Genomic DNA, 27,203 nt, shown 5'->3' on the forward strand with positions numbered 1-27,203 from the left:
ATGAAAATTGTCCCCAAGAAATAAATTAAATTGCTCTGTTTTCGAATTACATCCTCATTAAAATATTTTACATTTCTAGCTTATATTTAGGGAAATTTGTGTTACGTATCACATCTAAGATGTTCATTAATTTATTCCTTCCTCTGTCAAATATTCTTTGAATACGTCCTATGTGTAAGTCATTGTTTCTAGGTTTTTATCTTTTGTAGCCAAATGCATATAGCCAACTTTAATGCTACTTTCAGTATGTAAAGGAGGCTATGAAAGAGACACTAAAATAATTCCTTTTATTATCAACTGAGGCTTTTTAAAAATAATCTTTTCCCCCCTGTACATTCATAAGATGATTGGCCTTTTCCATCTGTGTATGTTTTACTTTGAAGAGAATGCAGCATTCAATTAGGACCTTATTAAGCAGACATATTAGGAGATGATAATCTAATGAATTATAAAATAATTTTTCACTTTATAAAAGTAGCTTGCACACAGTTACATAGTCTATTGAATGAAGAGGTCATATCTGGATATATTTGTGGGGAAAATAAATACTGAGTTTAGTGCCAATCTTTAGTATTGGTTATTTTGTTAGATCTGTTTTGCTTTCCCTATATAAATGTTTTAGCTCTCTTAAGATAGTATTTGATTTCTAATATGGGAATTATAGGAATGTTATATGTGCCAATTTTAATATAAAATGTTTGCATAATTTCACTTATTCCACTTGGTTTTCTCATGGCAAAGGACTGGTAGGTTTTAGAAGTCTAAAGTCTAACCACTATAAGCTGTTTTCATTGATTTTCTCTTTTTGTTCACAGCTCAAAGGAGTAGCATTGACCCACTAGACATAGAGGATGTATACCAACACAAGGTATATCTATGTTTAGTAATAAACATTTTTATAGGCATATAACTTCTGGTTGTTTTATAGATTATCAAAGGGAAGAGAAAGACTGCTGAAGCTTTAGTAATAGTGACTTTATATTTGCTTTTGAGACACTAGAATAATTGCATGAGAATCAGAGGGTTCTGGGCTGTTAGTTTGTAGCATATCTGGGCACACTAATATATTTGTAACCATTTCCTTCCTCCTCCTCTTTATAGAGCCTAAGGTTTATCAACCATGTCTAATTTCCTGTGGCCTAAGCATAGTACAGGGAGTCAAAGGTATTAGCCCATCCCTTCAAACTTTACATGGTGGGCAGTTACTCTTCATCTGGTACTTGAATTGTGGTGAATGAGAGGAAGCTGTGTTCCTGTTTTAATCTTAGCAGCCCATAATAATTTTTTCATACAGACCAGTTGAAGGCATATCTGTCTTCCTGTTTTTAAGTCAGTTTTTCTGCTTCTATCTCATAGTTCTCCCAGATACCAGAAGAAGAAACCCCTAATTCTAGCTCCGCCTATATAACAATTGGGAGAGGAGAGTATTTCTGAAGCATCTGTGCAAAGCTTCATTGTAAAGTTTAGAGTCTGACTACTGGAATCTGCTTTCTTTGATTTTCTCTTTTTGTTTACAGCTCAAAGGAATAGCGCCAACCCACTAGACACAGAAGATGTACACCAGCAGAGAGTTTCCTTGTAAAGGAAACTTTGATCTGATTACTTTAAAAGCCTATACAAATTAAGTAGATTAAAAATTTTTATTATGTTTAATAAGATTAGTAGTGCTAAAATACTGGCAAGAAGGAATTAAAATCTACAGTAGAAAATAAAGATTAGTATACTTGCAGAGTCTAACTCTATTACATTTGCCTTTCTTCTATTAGTCTATGTTTCCCAAATATCAGGTTGGCTATATTCCAGCAGGATCTGTGGTTAGATTGAATTAGAAATAATAGTTTGAGTCAAATAATAGTTGATTTATCAATAATCCAGATTGAGTTGATATAGTACTACAGCTGAAATTTAAAGCTAACTATATATTTTTTTCTATAGAAACCAAAATTCAGTTCTAAAAGTCACATTTGGCATGTTTATAATGAAAATTCGAACAGACAGAAGCTGGAACATGTAAAAGTCAATAAAGGAAGCAAAGAGAGTTTATTTACAAATAAAGAAGATGTATATGAATATTACCAAAAAGATCCCCAAAACACAAAATTTGGTAAATCCAAGCATACACAATCAACTCTTAACCAGATATACTCTACAGGACTCAGAAAGGGCAACCTCCATAACGTCAAAGATCCCAACACAAATGTGCCAAAAGGTATAGGAAGAAGAAAAACACAACGTAAAAGGACTCAAGTAGATGATGTAGACTGTAATCCAAGAAAGACACTAGCTGTCTCTCCTTCCAGGAGAATAAACAGATTGGTTACCTATCAGCAGTGTATTCTAGAAACCCTTAATGACCTTCCAGAAGAATCGTGTGAACCTTCCAGCTTAACTCTGTCAAGCCTGAAAAATGGATTAGATAACAGTACTGAGGCTTGTTCGGTTTCCAAAGAGACACACATCCAGAATCTGGATTTATCAGATAGTCAAGAAGTTCAGTGCTTGGAATTAGAATCCGTTGACCAAACTGAAGCTGTTTCTTTCCCAGGACTTTCATTACATAAAGAAATCACGTTACCACTAGTTACTACAGATAAGCAGCCTCACACTCTCCAGGAACAACACCATGTACTTTATAAATCTTATGAAAACAGTAACTTGGTCCAAAAAGATGAGAGATTTAACAAATGGGAAAATTCTTTCCTATCCTTTGTAAAGGGAAATTCTGATAATGATGATGATGATTGCTGTACCTCCGAGAAGGCTATAACATCTAAAAAGGTGATGTGTTCTACAGGCTGCAAAAAACACTGTAATTTTAAGGAGAGTTTAACAAATAGAAAAGAAAAGGATTTTCAACAGTTTTTAGTTTCTGAAGATCATTTTTCACAGGAAAATGAGTTACAAGCAGTCAGCCTAACCACACTTCCAGAACAGGAAGCTGTTAATTTTTCTCATTCAGATAATGCAGTTATTTCTGAACATGTTGCAAATTATGAACAATGCATATTTGGACCTTCTTTTGATCACTCACATGGCAATCCTGAGCAAAATTCCCTGGCTTATATGAGAACACTTCCGACACATGAGGTTTCAAAGTTGACTAACCATGTGGAGCTATTCAAAAAGCCACAGGATTATATTCCCAGAGAACCAACTTTTTTAATGAAACAAGCAGATACACATATTGTGGAAGAGGTGGCAAAGAATTGTGACACTGAAAGGAATTACACTGACAGAGACAAAAAAATAATTTACTCAAATGAGCCTTTATCCATAGTTGTTCATTCTCAAGTAATAGAAACAACTAAAGTTGAAAAAAGGAGACAAAACCATCTGGAAAGTGAGACTATACATGATATAGATTCTCATTCCACTGACAATATGAATAAAGAATTGGCCAACATCTCACAACTCAGTCAAAGAGAAAAGAAGGAAATTTCTCACAAACCAGGTATTAGTAATATTGCTTAATCTGTACACATTTCCTATAGATTTACTTATTTTTATAGAAATTTCCAACTGAATTGTATTCAACTGATGGCCAAACTGAGAAGAATGAGGATTTGTGGGCCATATTTTGAGATGCCACTAAGCCTAGTAGTTAAGTAATAGTGATTACTTTTGAAGTCAAAACAATGTTATCAAAGATGGTTGCTAAGCTGATATTGACTGATGGTAATGAACAGTATTTTTTTAATATAATTATTATTATACTTTAAGTTCTAGAATACATGTGTAGAACCTGCAGATTTGTTACATAGGTATATACGTGCCATGGTGGTTTGCTACACCCATCAACCCGTCGTCTAACATTAGGTATTTCTCCTGATGCTATCCCTCCAGAAGCCCCCCACCCCCTAACAGGCCCCAGTGTATGATGTCCCCCTCCCCATGTGTTCTCATTGTTCAATTCCCACTTATGAGTGAGAACATGTGGTGTTTGGTTTTCTATTCCTATGTTAGCTCACTGAGAATGATGATTTCCAGCTTCATCCATGTCCCTGAAAAGGACATGAACTCATCCTTTTTTATGGCTGCATGGTATTCTGTGGTATATATGTGCCACATTTTTTTAACCAGTCTATCACTGATGAACATTTGGGTTGGTTTCAGGTCTTTGCTATTGTGAACAGTGCCACAATAAACATACATGTACATGTGTCTTTATAGTAGAATGATTTTTGGGTATATACCCAGTAATGGGATTACTGGGTCAAATGGTATTTCTGGTTCTAGATCCTTGAGGAATCACCGTATTGTCTTCCACAATGGTTGAACTAATTTACACTCCCACCAACAGTGTAAAAGCATTCCTATTTCTCCACATCCTCTCCAGCATCTGTTGTTTCCTGACTTTTTAATGATCGCCATTCTAACTGGCATGAGATGGTATCTCATTGTGGCTTTGATTTGCATTTCCCTAATGACCAGTGATGATGAGCTTTTTATCATATGTTTTTTGGCCACATAAATGTTTTCTTTTGAGAAGTGTCTGTTCATATCCTTTGCCCACTTTTTGATGGAGTTTTTTTCTTGTGAATTTGTTTAAGTTCCTTGTAGATTCTGGATATTAGCCCTTTGTCACATGGATAGATCGCAAAAATTTTCTTCTATTCGGTAGGTTGCCTGTTCACTCTGATGATACTTTGTTTTGCTGTGCAGAAGCTCTTTAGTTTAATTAGATCCCATTTGTCTATTTTGGATTTTGTTGCCATTGCTTTTGGTGTTTTAGTCATGAAGTGTTTGCCCATGCCTATGTCCTGAATGGTATTACCTAGGTTTTCTTCTAGGGGTTTAATGGTTTTAGGTATTATGTTTATAAGTCTTTAATCCATCTTCAGTTAATTTTTATCTAAGATGTAAGGAAGGGGTCAAGTTTCAGTTTTCTGCATATGGCTAGCCTGTTTTCCCATCACCATTTATTAAATAGGGAATCCTTTTCCCATTGATTGAATAAACAGTATTTCTATCACTCTTTCTGTTGCTTTTTAATATAGTACTTATTTAGCATCAGGAAACCTAACAATATTTTGATAGCAGGAAATTGTTAGGTCTATTCATTTCAACTATCTACTGTATTCCCATCAGAGCTGCAACCAGCAAATTTTTTTCTGTTACATAAAAACATTTTTAAAAGCTTCCATTTCCTTAAACAGTCCCTCATGGAACAGAAACTTTAAAAAGTTAGAAATTCCGGCCAGGCACAGTGGCTCAAGCCTGTAATCCCAGCACTTTGGGAGGCTGAGACAGGCAGATCACGTAGTCAGGAGATGGAGATCATCCTGGCTAAACTGGTGAAACCCCGTCTCTACTAAAAAATACAAAAACCTAGCCGGGCGAGGTGGCAGGCACCTGGGTTCCAGCTACTCGGGAGGCTGAGGCAGGAGAATGGCCTAAACCCGGGAGGCGGAGCTTGTAGTGAGCTGAGATCTGGCCACTGCACTCCAGCCTGGGCGACAAAGCGAGACTCTGTCTCAAAAAAAAAAAAAAAAAAAAAAGTTAGAAATTCTATTTTCTGGTTGTATAACCAGGTAGGAGAACAACAACACTGATATTGTAAAATGTTTGTTTCAGATGAGGAATTAACTAATAACATCAGTGGAGACGGAATAACTATAAGAAATTGTGAGGAGATAAAAGAAAAAACGGAGTCAGAAATGCACATGCCTGCTAATAGCCAAGAACACAAAACAGTTCAGAATTTTGGAAAAAAACAAAGTTTCTTAAAAACGGCCTGCAACCTAGGTTTGTATTCCTATAATTGTATAGGTTAAAGTTTACAAAATCAAGTACAGCAATTCGGTCTACTTCAAGGAATTTCTAAACTTTCAGATATATTGTTTCTTTTTGTGGTTATTCACTGACTTATATGACTATTTCAGTGATATTTGTTGTTAAGGCACCACTTGAGAATCCGATAATCTTTAAATATATTCATGTCATACTTCTGTCTATGACTTCTAATTTATCATATTAGAGGAGATAAGGTAAACTGAAGACACAACAAGAATATTCAGTGGGGACAGCAGGCATTAAATGTGTCAGATTCTTTAGATACTTCCATTCAGCCCTTTTAACATAAGGGAAATCAAAGAAACATAGCCATTATTTTGTTTTGTGTCAGATGAATGAACTGTGTGTGTTTCACAGTATGGACAAGCTAAGCATCCTTTGATAGTTCTTGAAGATAGTTCTGCCATAAACAATAGGCTGGACCACTTCAGGTTAAACATTATTCACTGTTGATTTATATACTGTCAAGAGGTAGGAAGAACACTGAATTAGGCATTCTCTATGAATATTCTTTCATTTTCCCCCCTCTCATGTAAACTGAAATCCTTCTTATACATACTTCCTATAGTGGATTGAATGCTAGCCCCCCAAAACGTGCCCTGTCCTAATCCCTGTAGTTTTCGACTATTACCTTATATAGTACAAGCATGACTGTTACCTTCTTCAAGTTAAGAACCCTAAGATAAGGAGATCATCCTGGATTATCCAGGTGGGCCCTAAATCTAATTACTGTGTCCTTATGAGAGAAAGAAAGGGAGATTTGAAACATACAGAAGAGATGATGAGATGAAGGCAAAGGAGCAATGTAGCCACAGCCAAGGAAGCCAAGGAATGCTGACCGCCATCAGAAGTTGGAAGAGGCACAGCAAGATTCTCTCCTAGAGCTTCCACAGGGAGTACAGCCCCATTGACACTTTGATTTTGGATTTCTGGTTTCCAAATTATGAGAGAACACATTCTGTTGTTTTAAGTCACCCAGTTTGTGGTAATTTGTTACAGCTACCACAGGAAACTTCACACCTCTCTAGCAGCACTTAATCATATTTAAATGTAATTTTTAAGATGTCTATTATTCCACCAGACTGTAAGCCACTTGAGCAGAGAATTGAACTGTTCCAGAAGTAAGAATTTTAGACAGTGGCATCTGGGATTCCCTAAAACAATGGCAGTCTTACCTCCTGCTGATCACCCGACAGTGAATTCAACTATATCCGAGTTCTGCCACATTCCCCTCACACTCCACAGATTTTCAGTTAGGATTTTAGTTTTCCTCACTAAAATATGAATGAACAGATAGTCAAAGATCGACAAGTATTTGCAGAAAACACCAATGTGAAAGATATCAAAGTAAACTAAGCAGACCAAAAGAACCCAGAAGAAACAGAAACTATATAAAAATCAAGAAACATCTACATTTTTTTCCCAAAAAGGTATAAACAAGAGGAAACAATAAGAGAACAATACAGAGCTTTTAGTTGTTTAAAACAGAAATTTAAATAAATAGATAATATATAGATATCTGTAGCAGGGTTACAAGGCAAAGCTTTACAAGTCTACTAAGGACAAAAAAAAGAAAAAGCTGAAAATAGGAGAGAAAAGATAAGAAAATTAAAGATCACTCTAGGAAATCCAGGGAGAACAGCGGGTGAACAGTAGAAGACATCATTAAAGAAAGAATACAAGAAATGAGATAGGCATTTCCATATTGAAAGTACCACTTAGTGTCTGTACAGTGAACAAGGCACCTCACTGAAATTTCAGAACAGGAATAAAGAAAAGATCCTGAAAGCTTCCGAGAAGAAAACACTGGTCACATAAAAATGGAGAGAAATCTAAGTATTTAATAGCATTATGCTTATTAATAGTAACATCAGATTCCAAACTACAGAGGAGTTTTTGAAGAGGTTTAGCATTCCTTTTGAATTTCTGTCAGATTTTGTTATTTTAAATTTTTAGTCAATGCTGTACAAACTTATGATGTTAGTAACACTGAGAAGTTTATGAATTTTTCCTCCAAAATGTGTATTACATGGCTACCTTCTTTGCTGCAAACACACCAGAAACAATAATTTATACCATCCACAGTAAGAATTATTTGAGAATTGTTGTTGTTGTTGTTGTTTGAGACAGGGTCTTGTCTGTCATGCAGGCTAGAGAGCAGTGGCACAATCACAGTTCACTGCAACCTTGACCTCCCAGGCTCACATGCTTCTCCCACCCCAGCATCCCTCAGTAGCTGGGACTACATGCCACCAAACCCAGCTAATTTTTAAAATTTTTTTAAGAAATGGGATCTCCCTATGTTGCCCAGACTAGTCTCAAACTCCTCTGGCCTCAGCCTCCCAAAGTGCAAAGATTACAAGTGTGAGGCACTGTGCCCAGCTGGGAGAGATTTTTCTATTCATACTTGCAGTCTGCAGTCCCGCAGTCTTAGATATAATTTTCAAATATATTCTCATATATATATATATGTTTTTAATTCTTCCAATAAAGAATTTTGGATTGCTAATCTCTAAAGAGCAATATGTTTTTGTCTGGGTGCCAGTGGAAGAGATAAATGAGACTGTCATTCTTCCCTGTGATTCACATAACCCAAGAATCCATTTTTTAGAGAACAGTTCTCTAATCTTTTTATCTCTTGCCCTGAAACCATATACATGGTTGATGACATTTAGGAAGTAGAGCAAGAAGATTATCCCAAAGTTTAATGCAGTGGTTCTCAAACCTTAGTTTGCATCAGAATTACCTGAAAAGCTTGTTAAAACACAGATTGCTGGGCCCTACCCTCAAAGAATCTGATTCAGTAGGTGTGTTAGTTGTCTCTATTACACACTTACTATCTCATACTTTCTGTAGGTCAGGAATCAGGCATGGCTTAGTTGGGACCTCTAACAGGATTGTTCATAGGCAGCTAAGTGTTGGCCAGGACTGGGGTCTCATCTGAAGGCTCTGCTAGGGAAGGACACACTTTCAAGCTCATGTGATTGTTGGCAGAATTCAATTTCTTAAGGATGGTTGGCTGAGGGCCTCAGTTCCTCACTGGTGATTGGCTGGTGGCCATCCTCAGTTTCTTGCTGGGTGGGCTTCTCCAACATGGCTACTTGCATCATCAAAGCATACAAGCTGAAGGCAATACAGCAAGTCTGCTAGCAGGACAGAAAATGTTACAATCTCTTTTAACCTAATCAGTAAATGAAATACCCTCAGTGTTGAAATATTCTATTGGTTAGAAGCAAGCTATTCAAGAGAAGAAGAGTACACAAAGTCATAAATACCAGATGGCGAGGATCATTAGGAGCCATTTTAGTCTGTCCTCCAAAGTAAGTTTGGAGTAGACTGGGGAATTTGCATTTCTAACAAGTTTCCTCCATGGTGCTGATACCACTGATTTAACAAATATTTTCCGTTTCATCACCCTATCCATTTATTTTGCTTTGCATCTCAATCTGAAGCTTCTCTAATGCAGTTTCTTTGTTTCTTTTCTTTCTTTTTTTTTTTTTTCTTTTTTTTTTTTTTTTTGAGACGGAGTCTATCTCTGTCTCCCAGGCTGGAGTGCAGTGGCTCAATCTTGGTTCAGGGCAACTTCCACATCCCAGGTTCTAGTGATTCTCCTCCCTCAGTCTCCACAGTAGCTGTGATTATGGGCATCCACCACCATGCCAGGCTAATTTTTGTATTTTTAGTAGAATGCTCGGATTACAGACATGAGCCACTGTGCCTGGCCCTGATGCAGTTTCTACAGAAAACAAACCTTCAGGTTCCTGGCTTTGGGTTGGAGATCTGGGATAAGAGGAGTGGTTGCTAGTCAATTGATGGTTGGGGAAGGAAACTCAGAGTCCCAACTTTTCTATGTAAAAGATCTTATATAAAAGATATTAATCAACTGCCCAGCCCCTTCCCCCACTGTTCCACACACCTGCCTTCTGTAGTGCCTCATGTCCCCAAGTGTGGAGTGCTTGAGTTCAGGCTGGCTCTCTCTCTACAATTCCCTTGTGTTGGAGCATTCCCCACTCTGCCAAGTCAGTTCACTCTTCTCCATCATTGACTTTCTAATCCCCCCAAATTGGTTGAAGTCTTTGTCCTTTATTGTCTCCTCTTTTTTTTTTTGACATGGTACTTTAAAATTTCTTTTACTGTCATTTTAGCATGGTTTTGGCAGGAAATAGGGGGAAAACATGATCAGTTCATTACTTTTAGTTCCAGCTTAAGTCTGTATAACTTGTATTGCAAGGAAGAGATTTAAAAAACAAAATCTTTGGTTAATGATCTTGTACAGCACATTTTGTGAAAGAAAAATAGAAAACCATAGTCCATAGTTTGGTACTCGGCACCTATGTCATCAGGAATACACCCACTGAGATACAGAATGGCTGTAGAAAGAGGATTTTTTATAATATCTCAGTTTATCTTAAAAATAATCATTGTTAAAGGACTACTGAGAATGAGATGAGTGTAGATAGAACTGAAGCAAGTTAATTTATTTTGATCAAGTGATAGAGTGATTAACCAACTGCTAGAATGAATGCAAAGTAATGTGCTTAGATGTTCTATTATGTCTTCACAAATTATATATTAAAACAATAACAGCAATGATAACATTAATTGATATAAGTTTCTGTGTAGTGTGATATTTTGAGGAGGTTGTTATGTATTTTTTAAGATCCTTTATAACAATCAGTACTTGGCAGAAAATAAACCTCTTGTTTGGCAAATTTACAGGAATGAAAACAGGTGGGATCAACAAGAGGCATGCCAGAGGGGAAAGCCAGCTTCATTTAGCTGCCAGAAGAGGAAATCTGTCCCTAGTGAAAGCCCTGATAGAATCTGGAGCAGATGTGAATCTAAATGATAATGCAGGTTTGGATCCTTTTAATTTAATTACCTTAATAATTGGAACTCACTGAAATACACATTTCAACACCTCCTGCTCCCTCCAATTTGTTCCTGGCTGATATGTAAGTGATAACTTTGAACAATATTTTTTATATTACATTAGTGTTTAGTTGAATACTAAGATTTATCATTGTTAATAGACCTTTTTCCTTTGAAATAGTTTTTAACATCCATTTGGGAGCATCAGAGAGGGTAAACAGAATGGGGAGTAAAGGAAGTTAGGCCTTTTCCTTGGAAGCCTCAAGTTTATCCTGCAACTTTGGTCAGAATGCAGAGTTTTCTCATTCTCCTATCCGTTCTTCTCTTTTCTCCTCCTTTTGTACTGTTCCTTTTTCCTCTCTTTCTTTATTTTTATTCTAAAACTCTGAAAAATTTACCCAACGTTTTGCTTAAGCACAAAAGAATCTTATCTGAAGAATTCCACAGGGAAAAACTCACAGGTTAATTAAACCACGTGTCATTTTAAAGAGAAATGTGACAATGCAAAGATACACATGGGAAAGTCAGACGTTTTAATATCTGAGTTGAAACAAATCAAAATGAGTAGTATTTACTCTCATTATGTTTTGCATTCTGTGAGTCTTTTGCTTTGGCACTTATATCAACAAATGTTTGTGATGAGATCAATTTGTTTTCAAAAATGAAACATAAATTTTGAGCCCATACTTTTTAGTATTATTTCTTGTTCAATACTTATTATATGTATATGAATCAATATGGATATTCCATTAATGCAACAAAACCTTAGTAATACAGATATTACATGAGTATTGATCTGCATGAAGCAGGATTTTTTTCTTCTTTTTCTTTTTTTAGGTTGGACACCACTTCATGAGGCATCTAATGAAGGATCTATTGATGTAGTTGTAGAGTTATTAAAAGCTGGTGCTAAGGTTAATTGTGCAAATATAGATGGAACTCTGCCCTTACATGATGCTGTTGCAAACAACCATTTAAAGGTACAGTGCACATCACATTAAGATCTTACTACTATTTCTTAGGAAAATGAATGAAGAAAATGAAGATGTTTTAAACTGAGAACTAAAATGATTCTGTAAAACAAGTGATTTTTTAAAAACCTGCTTCAAATTACACATGAAGATGCAATAATATATATGGATTAGAAAATCTATGTATCTTAATGAATCATTTTTCCATTATTTCTTTATCACAAAATTCATGCGAGTCAGAAGCGAGTAAAAGTAAACACAGGCCATAAATCTAATACATTATATTTTTAATTGTCTAAGACAATTTGCTGTTGTGCACAGAAGAGTCTAATTATAGTGATGATATGTGTGACAGCTAGATTTTTTTAACTCAAAATTTCTCAGTGGGTTGGGGTAAAAACATGAATTGTTTGTTTTCAGGGTGTTTGTTGTATCTTTTTCTCCTTTGTTTTTCTTTGTCAAGCAGCCATTGTAAAAATATCGCAAGAAAAGATTATAAGGGTCATTATTTCAATGACACTGAATTTCAAATCTGGACCTTAAGATTCTTTAGATGTTTACACTCATCTTTTTGTTTGACAAATCATAGGAGAAAACCCTTATTATTATCAATAGGCAATATAGACTTCAGTAATTTTTTTATTGTTAGTATTTATTTTACAATAAAATTTTTAATTAAAATCTTTTTTTATTATTAAAATAAAAAAGTTCTAAGTACATGTGCACATGTGCACAACGTGCAGGTTTGTTACATAGGTATATATGTGCCATGTTGGTGTGCTGCACCCATCAACTTGTCATTTACATTAGGTATATCTCCTAATGCTATTCCTCCCCTCTACCCCCACCCCATGACAGGCACTGGTGTGTTATGTTCCCCACCCTGTGTCCAAGTGTTCTCATTGTTCAGTTCCCACCTATGAGTGAGAACATGTGGTGTTTGGTTTTCTGTCCTTGTGACAGTTTGCTCAGAATGATGGTGTCCAACTTCATCCATGTCCCAACAAAGGACATGAACTTATCCTTTTTTATGGCTACATAGTATTCCGTGGTGTATATGTGCCACATTTTCTTAATCCAGTCTATCATTGATGGACATTTGGGTTGGTTCCAAGTCTTTACTATTGTGAATAGTGCCACAATACACATACCTGTGCATGTGTCTTTATAGCAGCATGATTTATAATCCTTTGGGTATATACCCAGTAATGGGATGACTAGGTCAAATGGTATTGCTAGTTCTAGATCCTTGAGGAATTGCGGTTTTCCACAACGGTTGAACTAGTTTACAGTCCCACCAACAGTAAAAAAGTGTTCCTATTTCTCCACATCCTCTCCAGCACCTGTTGTTTCCTGACTTTTCAATGATTGCCATTCTAACTGATGTGAGATGGTATCTCATTGTGGTTTTGATTTGCATTTCTCTGATGGCCAGTGATAATGAGCATTTTTTCATGTATCTGTTGGCTGCATAAATGTCTTCTTTTGAGAAGTGTCTGTTCATATCCTTTGCCCACTTTTTGATGGCGGTGTTTGATTTTTTCTTGTAAATTTGTTTAAGTTCTTTGTAGATTCTGGATATTTGCCATTTGTCAATGGGTAGATTGTAAAAATTTTCTCCTATTCTGTAGATTGCCTGTTCACTCTGATGGTAGCTTCTTTTGTTGTGCAGAAGCTCTTTAGTTTAATTAGATCCCATTTGTCAATTTTGACTTTTGTTGCCATTGCTTTTGGTGATTTAGTCATGAAGTCCTTGCCCATGCCTATGTATGGTATTGCCTAGGTTTTCTTCTAGGGTTTTTATGGTTTTAGGTCTAACATTTAAGTCTTTAATCCATCTTGAATTAATTTTTGTATAAGGTGTAAGGAAGGGATCCACTTTCAGCTTTCTACATATGGCTAGCCAGTTTTCCCAGTACCATTTATTAAATAGGGAATCCTTTCCCCATTTCTTGTTTTTGTCAGGTTTGTCAAAGATCAGATGGTTATGGATGTGTGGTGTTATTTCTGAGGCCTCTGTTCTATTCCATTGGTCTGTATATCTGTTTTGATATCAGTACCATGCTGTTTTGGTTACTGTAGCCTTGTAGTATAGTTTGAAGTCAGGTAGCGTGATGCCTCCAGGTTTGTTCTTTTTGCTTAGGATTGTCTTGGCAATGCTGGTTCTTTTTCGGTTCCATATGAACTTTAAAGTAATTTTTTCCCAATTCTGTGAAGAGTCATTGGTAGCTTAATGGGGATGGCATGGAATCTATACATTACCTTCGGCAGTATGGCCATTTTTGCGATCTTGATTCTTCCTATCCATGAACATGGAACGTTCTTCCATTTGTTTGTGTCCTCTTTTATTTCATTGAGCAATGGTGTGTAGTTCTCCTTGAAGAGGTCCTTCACATTCCTTGTAAGTTGGATTCCTAGGTATTTTATTCTCTTTGAAGCCATTGTGAATGGGAGTTCACTCATGATTTCGCTCTCTGTTTGTCTGTTATTGGTATATAGGAATGCTTGTGATTTTTGCATATTGATTTTGTATCCTGAGACTTTGCTGAAGTTGCTTATCAGCTTAAGGAGACTTTGGACTGAGAAGATGAGGTTTTCTAAATATACAATCATGTCACCTGCAAACAGGGACAATTTGACTTCTTCTTTTCCTATTTGAATACCCTTTATTTCTTTCTCCTTCCTGAGTGCCCTGACCAGAACTTCCAACACTATGTTGAATAGGACTGGTGAGAAAGGACATCCCTGTCTTGTGCCAGTTTTCAAAGAGAATGCTTCCAATTTTTGCCCATTCAGTATGATATTGGCTGTGGGTTTGTCATGTATAGCTCTTAGTATTTTGAGATACGTCCCATCAGTACCTAGTTTATTGAGAGTTTTTAGCATGAAGCGCTGTTGAATTTTTTTTTTTTTTTTTTTTTTTGAGACGGAGTCTTGCTCTGTCACCCAGGCTGGAGTGCGGTGGCCGGATCTCGGCTCACTGAAAGCTCCGCCTCCCAGGTTTACACCATTCTCCTGCCTCAGCCTCCCGAGTAGCTGGGACTACAGGCGCCCGCCACCTTGCTCGGCTAGTTTTTTTGCATTTTTTAGTAGAGACGGGGTTTCACCGTGTTAGCCAGGATGGTCTCGATCTCCTGACTCGTGATCTGCCCATCTCGGCCTCCCAAAGTGCTGGGATTACAGGCTTGAGCCACCACGCCCGGCCGCGCTATTGAATTTTGTCACAGGCCTTTTTTGCATCTATTGAGATAATCATGTGGTTTTTGTCTTTGGTTCTGTTTATATGATGGTTTACGTTTATTGATTTGCATAGGTTGAACCAGCCTTGCATCCCAGGGATGAAGCCAACTTGATCATGATGGATAAGCTTTTTGATGTGCTGCTGGATTCAGTTTGCCAGTATTTTACTGAGGATTTTGCATTGATGTTCATCAGGGATATTGGTCTAAAATTCTCTTTTTTTGTTGTGTCTCTGCCAGACTTTGGTATCAGGACGATGCTGGCCTCATAAAATGAGTTAGGGAGGATTCCCTCTTTTTCCATTGATTAGAATAGTTTCAGAAGGAATGGTACCAGGTCCTCTTTGTACCTCTGGTAGAATTAGCCTATGAATCTGTCTGGTCCTGGACTTTTTTTGGTTGGTAAGCTATTAATTATTGCCTTCAGAGCCTGTTATTGGTCTATTCAGGGATTCAGCTTCCTCCTTGTTTAGTCTTCAGAGGGTGTATGTGACCAGGAATTTATCCATTTCTTCTAGATTTTCTAGTTTATTTGCAGAGAGGTATTTATAGTATTCTCTGATGGTAGTTTGTATCTGTGGGATCATTGGTAATATTCCCTTTATCATTTTTTATTGCATCTATTTGATTCTTTTCTCTTTTCTTCGTTATTAGCATTGCTAGCAGTCTATGAATTTTGTTGATCTTTTCAAAAAACCAGCTCCTGGATTCATTGATTTTTTGAAGAGTTTTTTGTATCTCCTTTTCCTTCAGTTCTCCTCTGATCTTAGTTATATCTTGCCTTCTGCTAGCTTTTGAATGTGTTTGCTCTTGCTTCTCTAGTTCTTTTAATTGTGATGTTAGGGTGTCAATTTTAGATCTTTCCTGCTTTCTCTTATGGGCATTTAGTGCTATAAATTTCCCTCTACAAACTGCTTTAAATGTGTCCCAGAGATTCTGGTATGTTGTGTCTTTGTTCTCACTGGTTTCAAAGAATATCTTTATGTCTGCCTTCAATTCGTTATGTACCCAGTAGTCATTCAGGAGCAGGTTGTTCAGTTTCCATGTAGTTGAGCAGTTCTGAGTGAGTTTCTTAATCCTGAGTTCCAGTTTGATTGCACTGTGGTCTGAGAGACAGTTTGTTATAATTTCTGTTCTTTTACATTTGGTGAGGAGTGCTTTACCTAGAACTATGTGGTCAATTTTGAAGTAAGTGTGATGTGGTGCTGAGAAGAATGTATATTCTGTTGATTTGGGGTGGAGAGTTCTGTAGATGTCTATTAGGTCCACTTGGTGCAGAGCTGAGTTCAATTCCCGGATATCCTTGTTAACTTTCTGTCTCATTGATCTTTCTAATGTTGACAGTGGGGTGTTAAATTCTCCCATTATTATTATGCAGGAGTCTAAGTCTCTTTGTAGGTCTCTAAGGACTTGCTTTATGAATCTGGGTGCTCCTGTATTGGGTGCATATATATTTAGGATAGTTAGCTCTTCTTGTTGAATTGATCACTTTACCATTATGTAATGGCCTTCTTTGTCTCTTTTGATCTTTGATGGTTTAAAGTCTGTTTTATCAGAGACTAGAATTGCAACCCCTGCTTTTTTTTTGTTTTCCATTTGCTTGGTAGATCTTCCTCCATCCCTTTATTTTGAGCCTATGTGTGCCTCTGCCCGTGAGATGGGTCTCCTGAATACAGCACACTGTTGGCTCTTGACTCTTTTTCCAATTTGCCAGTCTGTGTCTTTTAACTGGAGCATTTAGCCCATTTTCATTTAAGGTTAATATTGTTATGTGTGAATTTGATCCTGTCATTATGATGTTAGCTGATTATTTTGCTGGTTAATTGGTGCAGTTTCTTCCTAGCATCAATGGTCTTTACAATTTGACATGTTTTTGCAGTGGCTGGGACCAGTTGTTCCTTTCCATGTTTAGTGATTCCTTCAGGAGCTCTTGTAAGGCAGTCCTGGTGGTGACAAAATCTCTCAGCATTTGCTCGTCAAGGATTTTATTTCTCCTTCATTTATGAATCTTAGTTTGGCTGGATATGAAATTCTGGGTTGAAGATTCTTTTCTTTAAGAATGTTGAATATTGGCCCCCACTCTCTTCTGGCTTTTAGAATTTCTGCTGAGAGATCCGCTGTTAGTCTGATGGGCTTCCCTTTGTGGGTAACCCGACCTTTCTCTCTGGCTGCCCTTAACGTTTTTTCCTTCATTTCAACTTTGGTGAATCTGACAATTATGTGTCTTGGAGTTGTTCTTCTCAAGGAGTATCTTTATGGCATTCTCTGTATTTCCTGAATTTGAATGTTGTCCTGCCTTGCTAGGTTGGGGAAGTTCTCCTGGATAATCTCCTGCAGAGTGTTTTCCAGCTTGGTTTCATTCTCCCTGTCACTTTCAGGTACACCGATCAGACGTAGATTTGGTCTTTTCACGTAGTCCCATATTTCTTGGAGGCTTTGTTTGTTTCTTTTTACTCTTTTTTCTCTAAAATTCTCTTCTCGCTTCATTTCATTCATTTGATCTTCAATCACTGATACCCTTTTTCCACTTGATCGAATTGACTACTGAAGCTTGTGCATGTGTCATGTACTTCTCGTGCCATGGTTTTCAGCTCCATCAGGTCATTTAAGGTCTTCTCTACGCTGTTTATTCTAGTTAGCCATTTGTCTAATCTTTTTTCAAGGTTTTTAGCTTCTTAGCTATGGGTTCGAACATCCTGTAGCTCGAAGAAGTTTGTTATTACCAATCATCTGAAGCCGTCTTCTCTCTACTCGTCAAAGTCATTCTCTGTCCAGCTTTGTTCTATTGCTGGCAATGAGCTCTGTTCCTTTGGAGGAGAAAAGGTGCTCTGATTTTTAGAATTTTCAGCTTTTCTACTCTGGTTTCTCCTCTCTTTGTGGTTTTATCTGCCTTTGGTCTTTGTTGATGGTGATGTACAGATGGGGTTTTGATGTGGCTGTCCTTTCTGTTTGTTAGTTTTCCTTCTAACAGTCAGGACCCTCAGCTGCAGGTCTGTTGGAGTTTGCTGGAGGTTCACTCCAGACCCTGTTTGACTGGGTATCACCAGCAGAGGCTGCAGAACAGCAAATATTGCAGAACAGCAAATGTTGCCGCCTGATCCTTCCTCTGGAAACTTCGTCTCAGTGGGTCACCTGGCCATATGAGATGTCAGTCAGCCTCTATTGGGAGGTGCCTCCAAGTTAGGCTACTTGGGGGCAGGGACCCACTTGAGGAGGCAGTCTGTCCGTTCTCAGATCTCAAAGTCCATACTGGGAGAACCACTACTCTCTTCAAGCTGTCAGATAGGGACATTTAAGTCTGCAGAAGTTTCTGTTACCATTTTTTCAGCTATGCCTTGCCCCCAGAGGTGGAGTCTACAGAGGCAGGCAGCCCTCCTTTAGCTGTCGTGGGCTCCACCCAGTTCGAGCTTCCCAGCCACTTTGTTTACCTTCTCAAGTCGCAGCAATGGCAGGTGCCCCTCCCCCAGCCTCGCTGCCGCCTTGCAGTTCAATCTCAGACTGCTGTACTAGCAGTGAGTGAGGCTCCATGGGCGTGCGACCCTTTGAGCCAGGTGCTCATATAATCATATATGATTATATAATCATATAATCTTCTGGTGTGCTGTTTGCTAAGACCATTGAAAAAGCGCAGTATTAGGGTGGGAGTATCCCAAGTTTCCAGGTACTGTCTGTCATGGCTTCCCTTGGCTGGGAAAGGGAATCCCTGACCCCTTGCACTTCCTGGGTGAGGCAGTGCCCAGCCCTGATTTGGCTCATGCTCTGTGGGCTTCACCCACTGTCCAACAAGCCCCAGTGAGATGAACCCGGTGCCTCAGTTGGAAATGCAGAAATCACCCGTCTTCTGCGTCACTCACACTGGGAGCTGTAGACTGGAGCTGTTCCTATTCGGCCATCTTGGAACCTCCTCAGTAATAATTATTGGTTTGAAAAAATACTTAAGGAAACCATCAAGAACAATATAAAAAATTCCTTGGATCCCTCATTGATACCTATTTATCTGTCTCTGTATATTTTACAAGCCTGGCAACTTTTTAATATAATTTTGTGAAAGTATATTCTTGCTGTTTTCATCCTACACCTAGCCATGTGGAGGATGTTATTACTGGACTTATGATTTGCTAAGAGATGTGAATCAATGATTAAGAATATACCAGAGTGAGTGGACTAATGTCTGATGTGGTTTCTTTTGGCTAAAAGAAGCTGTATGAGTTTGTTCTTGTATTGCTATAGAAAACTACCTGAAGCTGGATACTTTATGAAGAAAAAAGTTTAGATTGACTCACAGTTCTGCAAGCTATACGGGAAGCATGGCTGTGGAGACCTCAGGAAACTTAAAATCATGGCAGAAGGTGAAGTGTAGTAGGCACTTATTCACATGGCAGAGCAGGAGACAGAGAGGGAAGGGGATGATGCTACACACTTTTAAACAACCAGATCTTGTGAGAACTCTATCAAGAGACTACACTAGGGGGACGGGGCTAAACCATTAGAAACCACCCTCATGATCCAGTCACCTCCCACCAGTCCCCACCTCCAACTCTGGGGATTACAATTCGACATGAAATTTGAGTGGGGAGTCAAAGCCAAACCATGTTAGAAGCCCTTTGGCCTTTACGGTATTTAAATTTAAAAAGAACAGACATTATCAAGATCATATGGTCACAAAATGGAAGAAAGCAAACAGAATTATTAAAGTGATGAAACTGCTGGTTTTTTGTAGAGGGAAAAGGCCACTTAAAGTGAAACTAGTTGGCCAGTCGCAGTGGCTCATGCCTGTAATCCCAGCACTTTGGGAGGCTGAGGTGGGCGGATCATGAGGTCAGGAGATCAGGATCATCCTGGCTAACACGGTGAACCCCCATCTCTACTAAAAATACAAAAACAAATATTAGCCGGGCGTGGTGGCATGTGCCTGTAGTCTCAGCTACTTGGGAGACTGAGGCAGGAGAATGGCTGAACCTGGGAGGTGGAGCTTGCAGTGAGCCAAGATCACGCCACTGCACTCCAGCCTGGGCAACGGAGCCAGACTCCATCTCAGAAAAATAAATAAATAAATAAATGAATAAGTAAATAAATAAGTAAATAAATAAAATAAAGTGAAACCACTTAATGATCAAAATTTCACAGTGGGAAAATCAGGTTTTTCGACATTAGCCTGAGGAATGCCACATAAAAGAAAAAGGAAGTTAATTTTCTTATTTGTGTTTGTGTTGGAGGTCACCAGCTTCACCCCTACCTTTGGAGACTTGTTAGAAGGACTTACAGAACTTAGTATGTTGTACTCAAGGCTGAGATTTATTACAGCAGTGTAATAAGGATACACATCCAGATCATAAGAGAAAAAGACACAGGTAGAACCTGTGAGGTATCAGTTTGAAGGTTTTCTTATGCTCTCTTCCTCATGAAGAGCCACACCTGGGAGACTTGTTAGAAGGACTTGCAGAACTTAGTGTGTTGTACTCATGGCTGAGGTTTATTACAGCAGTGTAGTAAGGATACACATCCAGATCATAAGAGAAAAAGACATAGGTAGAACCTGGAGGTATTAATGTGAAGGTTTTATTATGCTCTCTTCCTCATGAAGAGCTTAATCTACCCCCAGCAGTGAAAATGTAGCAATATATATGTTATGGTTCCACCCAGGGAAGCTCATTAGAGATTCAGTGCTCAAGATTTTATTGTAGGTACCCTTTGCCTAGCACATACCAAAATCCCAAACTCCCAGAAGCATAAACCACATTGCTTGTGTAGAGAGTTTAAGCGCAATGAGTCACCCTTATCAGGCGGCATTTTATATCAGTGTAGTATACTGTTTACAATCCAAGTTCACAGGTGCCAGCTAATGGCCACCCTTGCAAGCGGTCTGTCAGGATGACAGTTTCAGGCCTTCTATGTTAACTCTTTTCTAAACAGTGTTATATTTAGGTTCTAATTGAAATGTATACTAATTTCTAGAATAGCAATATGCTGAATAAAGTTTGTTTTATTGGCCTAATTTTTCTGGCAAAGTTGTATGACAGCACATGGGACATCCTTTATCTCACAGTTGATTTTTGCATCATGATGTCAAGGAAGATTGTGAGTGGAAAAAATGTGAACTCAAACTATGTTTTTTCCTAGTCTCTCAATAACGACAGTCAACACAGAAGACTTCTGTGACCACATGTGTGAGAGTTTCTCCCTACACCCCAAGCAAGCAATCAGTTCTGTAGCAGATGCCAGCTAGGTGTGACAAAAAGAGAAATGAGACTATTAGAAACAAAAATCAACCGGGTAGATTTAAACCCAGCCTTACAGATAATCATTTTAAATGTAAATGACCTAAATGCTCCAATTAAAAAGCAGAGACACATTGGATAAAGAAGCAATACTCAATTAAATGTGGCATACAATAAACTCACTTTAAACATAAAGGCACATAGCCAGGCATGGTGATTCACACCTGTAATCCCAATATTTCGAAAGGCTGAGGTGGGAGGATCATTTGGGCCCAGTAGTTCAAGACCAGCCTGGGCAACATAGTGAGAACCTATCTCTAAAAAGAAAAACAAACAAACCTCTCTCCTCTCTCCTCTTCTTTCTCTCTCTCTCTCTCTCTCTGTCTTTCTCTCTCTCTCTCTCTCTCTCTCTGTGTCTGTGTGTGTGTGTGTGCATATGCACAGATAAGTTGTAAGTAAATTAAGTAAGTTTATGGAAAAACATATGCTATGCAAACAATAATCAAAAGAAAGAGTGGCTTTGGTAACTGATATGCTTAAGGCTTTGTGTCCCCACCCAAATCTCATCTTGAATTATAATGCCCTATAATCCCCATAATCCCCACATGTCAAGGAAGAGACCAGCTGGAGGTAATAGGATCACGGGGGCAGTTTCTTCCATGCTGTTCTCATGATAGTGAGTGGGTTCTCATTAGAGCCGATGGTTTTATAAGTGTTTGATAGTTCCTCCTATGCTCATTCTCCTTCCGCTGCTGTGTGAAGAAGGTGCCTTGCTTCTTCTTTGCTTTTTGCCATAATTGTAAGTTTCCTGAGGCCTCCCTGGCCATGCTGAACTGTGAGTGAATTAAACCTCTTTCCTTTATAAATTACCAGTTTTGAGCAGTTCTTTATAGCAGTGTGAAAACAGACTAATACAGTAACATAAGACAAAGTAAAATTTAAAGCAAGTAATATTTCCAGGGATAAAGAGACATATTTCATAATTATAAAGCGGACAGTTCACCAGAAAGACATAACAATTCTAAAAGTGTGTGAACAAGAAAACAAATTTCAAATACATGAATAAATAGAATGGAAATGAAAATAAACAAATTCACAATTATAGTTGAAGACTGCAATTCTTTTAATAAATTATTTGTGAAGTGTACACCCAGGATATAGAAGGCTTGAACAATATTATCAGCCGTGCTACCTACTTGACATTTGTTGAAGATGCCAATAACAATGGCAGAAAATCCATTCTTTTCAAGAGCTTACAGAACATTCACCAATATAGACCACATGTTGGACCATAAAACAAGTTTTAATAAATTTAAGATACATGAAATCATACAAAGTATGTTCTTTCGCCAAAATGAAATGCAATGACTAATTAGTAACCAAAAGATTTCTAGGAAATCCCAACATATTTAGAAATTAAACTGTATACATCTGAATAACTCATGGATCACAGAAGAAATCACAAGATAAATTAGTAAGTATTTTGAACTGAATTAATATATCAAAATTTATGGGATTTAATGAAACTAGTATTTATATGGAAATGTAAAACTTCAGTGCTTATGATAGAAAAAAATATAAATTCAGTGACTTCAGGTTTGACCTTACAAAGCTTGAAAAACAAAAAAGGAGTAAAATAAGTAGAGACAATATACAACAATGAAATGTAAAACAGACAATAGAGAAAATTAACAAATGCAAAAGTTAGTCTTTAAAAAGATGAATAAAGTTTACAAACCTTTTGCCAGATTTTAAACAAGACCTAAAGAAGACATAGATTACCAATATCAAGAATTAGGGGACATCACTATAGATCATACAGAAAATAAAAAGTTAAAAAGGGATTATTATTACAACCTTATGCCACTAAATTTAACAACTTAAATAAAATGGGCAAATTCCTTGAAAGCACCTACCAAAGCTTACCCACAAAGAAAAAAAATAGCCCTTATAACCCTATATATAGGAAAGATAATGAGTTGGTGGTTTAAAAACCTTTTCAAAAAGGAAGTTCCAGGTGCAGGTAGTTTCACTGATAAATTTTACCAATAATTGAGGAAGAAACAAATAAGCCATACACAAACTCTTCCAGAAAAGTGAAAAGGATGCACTTCCCAAGTGATTTTATGAGGCTAGTATTATTTTTATACCAAAACCAGCCAAAGGCATTACAAAAACCCAAAACTACAGACCAATATCCTTTAAGGACACAGATGCAAAAATCCTTAAAATATTAACATGTTGAATCCAGTACTATATACATACAAATATTACATGACCAAATGGAGTTAGTCACAGAATATGATTAGTTTATTATTTCAAAATCAATGTGGTTTACCAAATTAACAGATTAAAAATGAAAAACTACTTCATTTCAATACATGCAGAGAAGGCACTTCAAAAAAGTTAGTACTCATTCATGATTAAAAGAAAAAAAGCTCAGTAAACCAAGAATAGATGTATCCTTCCTCAATCTGATAGACAGCACCTTCAAAAAACCTACAGATGACATCAGACTTAATGGTAGAAGATAGAATTTTTTCCCCTAATATCAAGAACATAACAAAGATATCGCCCTCACTTCCTTTATTATTATTATTTTACTTTTGGGATACCTGCAGAACATGCAGGTTTGTTACATAGGTATACATGTGTCATGGTGGTTTTCTGCACCCATCAACCCGTCATCTACATTAGGTATTTCTCCTAATGCTATCCCTCCCCTAGTCCCTCACCCGCTGACAGCCCCCAGTATGTGATGTTCCCTTCCCTGTGTCCATGTGTTTTCATTGTTCAGCTCCCACTTATGAGTGAGAACATGTAGTGCTCTCACCACTTCTAATCAATGTTATGCTGAAGTTTCTAGCCAGTGCAGTAATGGAAGAAAAATAAATAAAAGACACACATGTATTTGGAAAGTGAAAAGTAAAACTGTCTTTGTTTCATGTAATATGACAATGAAAAACTGCTTCTATTTCATATGACATGATAAAATAATTTACTAGAATTAATAAATGAATCTAACAAGGACTCAACTGTATTTCTCCTTACCAGCAATGAACAATTGGAAGTTGAAAATTTTAAAATACCATTTATCATTATATCAAAAATATTAAATAATTGGGGATAAATGTTACTAAATATGTCCAAGACCTTTACACCTTTACACTGAATACTTCAAAACATTGTTGAGAGTAATTAAAGACGACCTAAATAAATGAAGTGATATATTGTGTTCATGGCTTAGAAGACTCAGTATTTTAATCACATGTCATTTCTACCCAAATTGATCTATAGATTCAGTACAAATACAGTAGTCTTAACAGGAATTTTTGTAGAAATTGTTAGGCTAATTCTAAGATTGATATGGAAATCAAAATAGCTTAAAATAGCTGTGACAAATTTGAAAAAGAATAATATTGGAGGATTTATATTACCTATAGTGTGAAGATATGTATTCCATAGCTATAGTAATCAAGACAATATGTTACTAGCATAAGTTAGATTAGGATTTCTCAACCTTGACATAAATGACATTTGGGGCTGGATATTTCTTTCTTAAAGAGTGCTGTCCTGTACTTATAGGATGTCTCACAGCTTCTCTGACCTCTACTCACTAGATGCCAGAAGCACCCGTATTCTCTAGTTGTGACAACCAAAAAATGTCTCTAGACATTCCTGAATTTATCCTAGGGGACAAAAATCATCCGCAGTTCAGGAGCACTGAGTTTTACTTATAGAACAATTGAACAAAATAAAAGAATTGAGAAATAGACCCTCATATATGTGCTCAGTTAATTTTTTTTTTTTTTTTTTTTTTTGAGACGGAGTCTTACTTTGCCTCCCAGGCTGGAATGCAGTGGCGCAATCTCTGCTTCCTGCAAGCTCTGCCTCCTGGGTTCAGGTGATTCTCCTGCTTCAGGCTCCTAAGTAGCTGGGACCACAGGCACACACCACCACACCCAGCTAATTTTTTTGTATTTTTAGTAGAGATGGGGTTTCACCATATTGGCCAGGCTGGTCTCGAACTCCTCACCTCAGTTAATCTGCCCACCTCAGCCTCCCAATCAGTTGATTTTTAACAACGGTGCAAAGGCAATTCAATACAGAAAGTATACTCTTTTAACAAATAGAATTGAAAACCTTGGATTTCCATTTTTTAAAATGAACCCTTAATTTTCATCATATATAAAATTAAAACTTTTTATATATAAAATTAAAATGGATCATAGCCCCCAAACCCATTTCTCCATCTGCCACACCCCTCAGGGCCTGAGCACACCATACAGAGGTGGGGGAATCACCATGCCCCATTCACCCTTGTTGGCACCGGAGCACTCCTCCTGGGGGCCTAAGGACAGGCTGATCCAACATACCACTACCACTGTAGCTAGCATTCACTCAGAGACAGCACCTGTGGGTCTGGGGACTGGCCCACCCCTCCCATCATAGCCACCAACAGTAGCATAGATGGCTTGGGAGCCAGAGGATTGTCCTGCCACTGCTGCTGTCATCAGCCATGCCATGCTCACTGCCCAGGGGCCTGAAGATTCTCACACCTGCAAAACCCACCACTGTTACTGTCAGCACCCAAGCAAGCTGCTTAGAGGCCCAAGAATTGGTCCACCTGGATTCACTAACACTGATGCCAGCATATACCTTCCTGGGGCCCAAGGACAGGCATGCTCAGTCCACTGTTGTCACCCATGGGACTAGAGAACTTGCCCACCTGGTGTACCTGTCTTCAGAAAAACTTCTCCACAGCTCCCACTAACAGTTGCTCCCTAAACCACTGAGGAAATTACAGACACCACTGACACTATTTACAAGTAAAGAAATCCTATAGAAACCACACTACATCACATATCTAGAATCAAAATGCCTTGCCCGGGCAACACAATAGGAACACATCTTTAGGAAAAAGTCCTCTTCTATGAAAGCAAATTTGAAAAATCTGTTAGAACAGGTGCACAGGTGTTAATGTAAGGACACAAGGAATGTGAAAAAGCAAGGAAGTATGGCACCTCCAAAGGGACACAATAATTCTCCAGCAACAAATTCCAGTGAAAAAGAAATTCATAAAGTCCCAGCAAAAGAGTTCAAAATAATAAGAAGCTCAGTGAGATTCAAGAGAATTTTTTAAAAAAATACAAAGAAATAAGAAAAACTCAGGATATGAGTGAAAAATTTAACAAAGAGATAGATATTGTAAAAAAAAAAAAAAAAAAAAAAAGAACCAAATAGAAATTCTGGAACTGAAGGATTCATATAATGAAACACAAAATGCATTCAAAAGTTTCAACAATAGACTATATCAAGCAGAAGAAAGAATTTCAGAACTTGAAGATAGGTATTTTGAAATGACTTCATTAGATAAAAATAAATAAATAAGAATTTTAAATAATGAACAAAGGCTACATGATATATGGGGCACCATGAAGTGACCAAACGTTAGAATTTTCAGCATTCTAGAAGGAGAAAAGAAAATGAAAGGGATAGAAAATCTATTTAATGAAATAATAGCCGAAAAGTTCCCCAGTCTGGCAAGAGATTTAGACATCCAGACACAGGAAGCAAAGCAATCCCCAGACAGAGACAATTCAAAAGGGTCTTCTCTACAGCAATTATAGTCAAACTGTCAAAAGTCAGAGAGAGAAAATTCTAAAAGTAGCAAGAAAAATGCATATAGTCACTTAAGAGAACCTTCATCAGACTAACAGTGGATTTCTCAGCAGAAACCTTGCAGGCCAGGAGAGGACAAGATGATATATTCAAAGTGATAAAAGAATAAAAAGAATACTGTCAACCAAGGACACTATGTTCAGCCAAGTTGTCCTTCACGAATGAGGAAGAAATAAAGTCTCGCAGACAAGCAAAAGCTATGGAAACTCGTCACCACTAGACTGGCCCTACACTTGGAAGCAAAGGATAATATCTACTATCATGAAAACATATGAAAGTATAAACAAAACCCACTGGTAGAGCAAACACAAATAAGGAAGAAAATGGACTTTAATGTTACCACTACAGAAAACCACCAAACCTCAATGATAAATGAAAGAAAAGGAAGGAAGGAAGGAAGGAAGGAAGGAAGGAAGGAAGGAAGGAAG

The 27,203-nt window shown here is 37.5% G+C and overlaps 1 protein-coding gene across 2 annotated transcripts in view; it reads left to right on the forward strand.

Moving 5' to 3' along the window:
• The window catches only part of ANKRD31 (ankyrin repeat domain 31), a 179,413-nt gene that overhangs the window by 91,611 nt on the left and 60,599 nt on the right, over window positions 1–27,203 (forward strand). The window contains exons 13-17 of one of the 2 annotated variants that reach the window (XM_031935419.1): window positions 816–868; window positions 1,936–3,451; window positions 5,575–5,745; window positions 10,513–10,650; window positions 11,503–11,645. In XM_031935419.1, the coding sequence (XP_031791279.1) occupies window positions 816–868; window positions 1,936–3,451; window positions 5,575–5,745; window positions 10,513–10,650; window positions 11,503–11,645 (2,021 nt within the window). The remainder of the gene's footprint in view (window positions 1–815; window positions 869–1,935; window positions 3,452–5,574; window positions 5,746–10,512; window positions 10,651–11,502; window positions 11,646–27,203) is intronic. The other variant, XM_023207991.1, reaches the window with a different exon arrangement.

This window comes from Piliocolobus tephrosceles, chromosome 4 (assembly GCF_002776525.5).
Source record: "Piliocolobus tephrosceles isolate RC106 chromosome 4, ASM277652v3, whole genome shotgun sequence".
NCBI lineage: Eukaryota > Metazoa > Chordata > Mammalia > Primates > Cercopithecidae > Piliocolobus > Piliocolobus tephrosceles.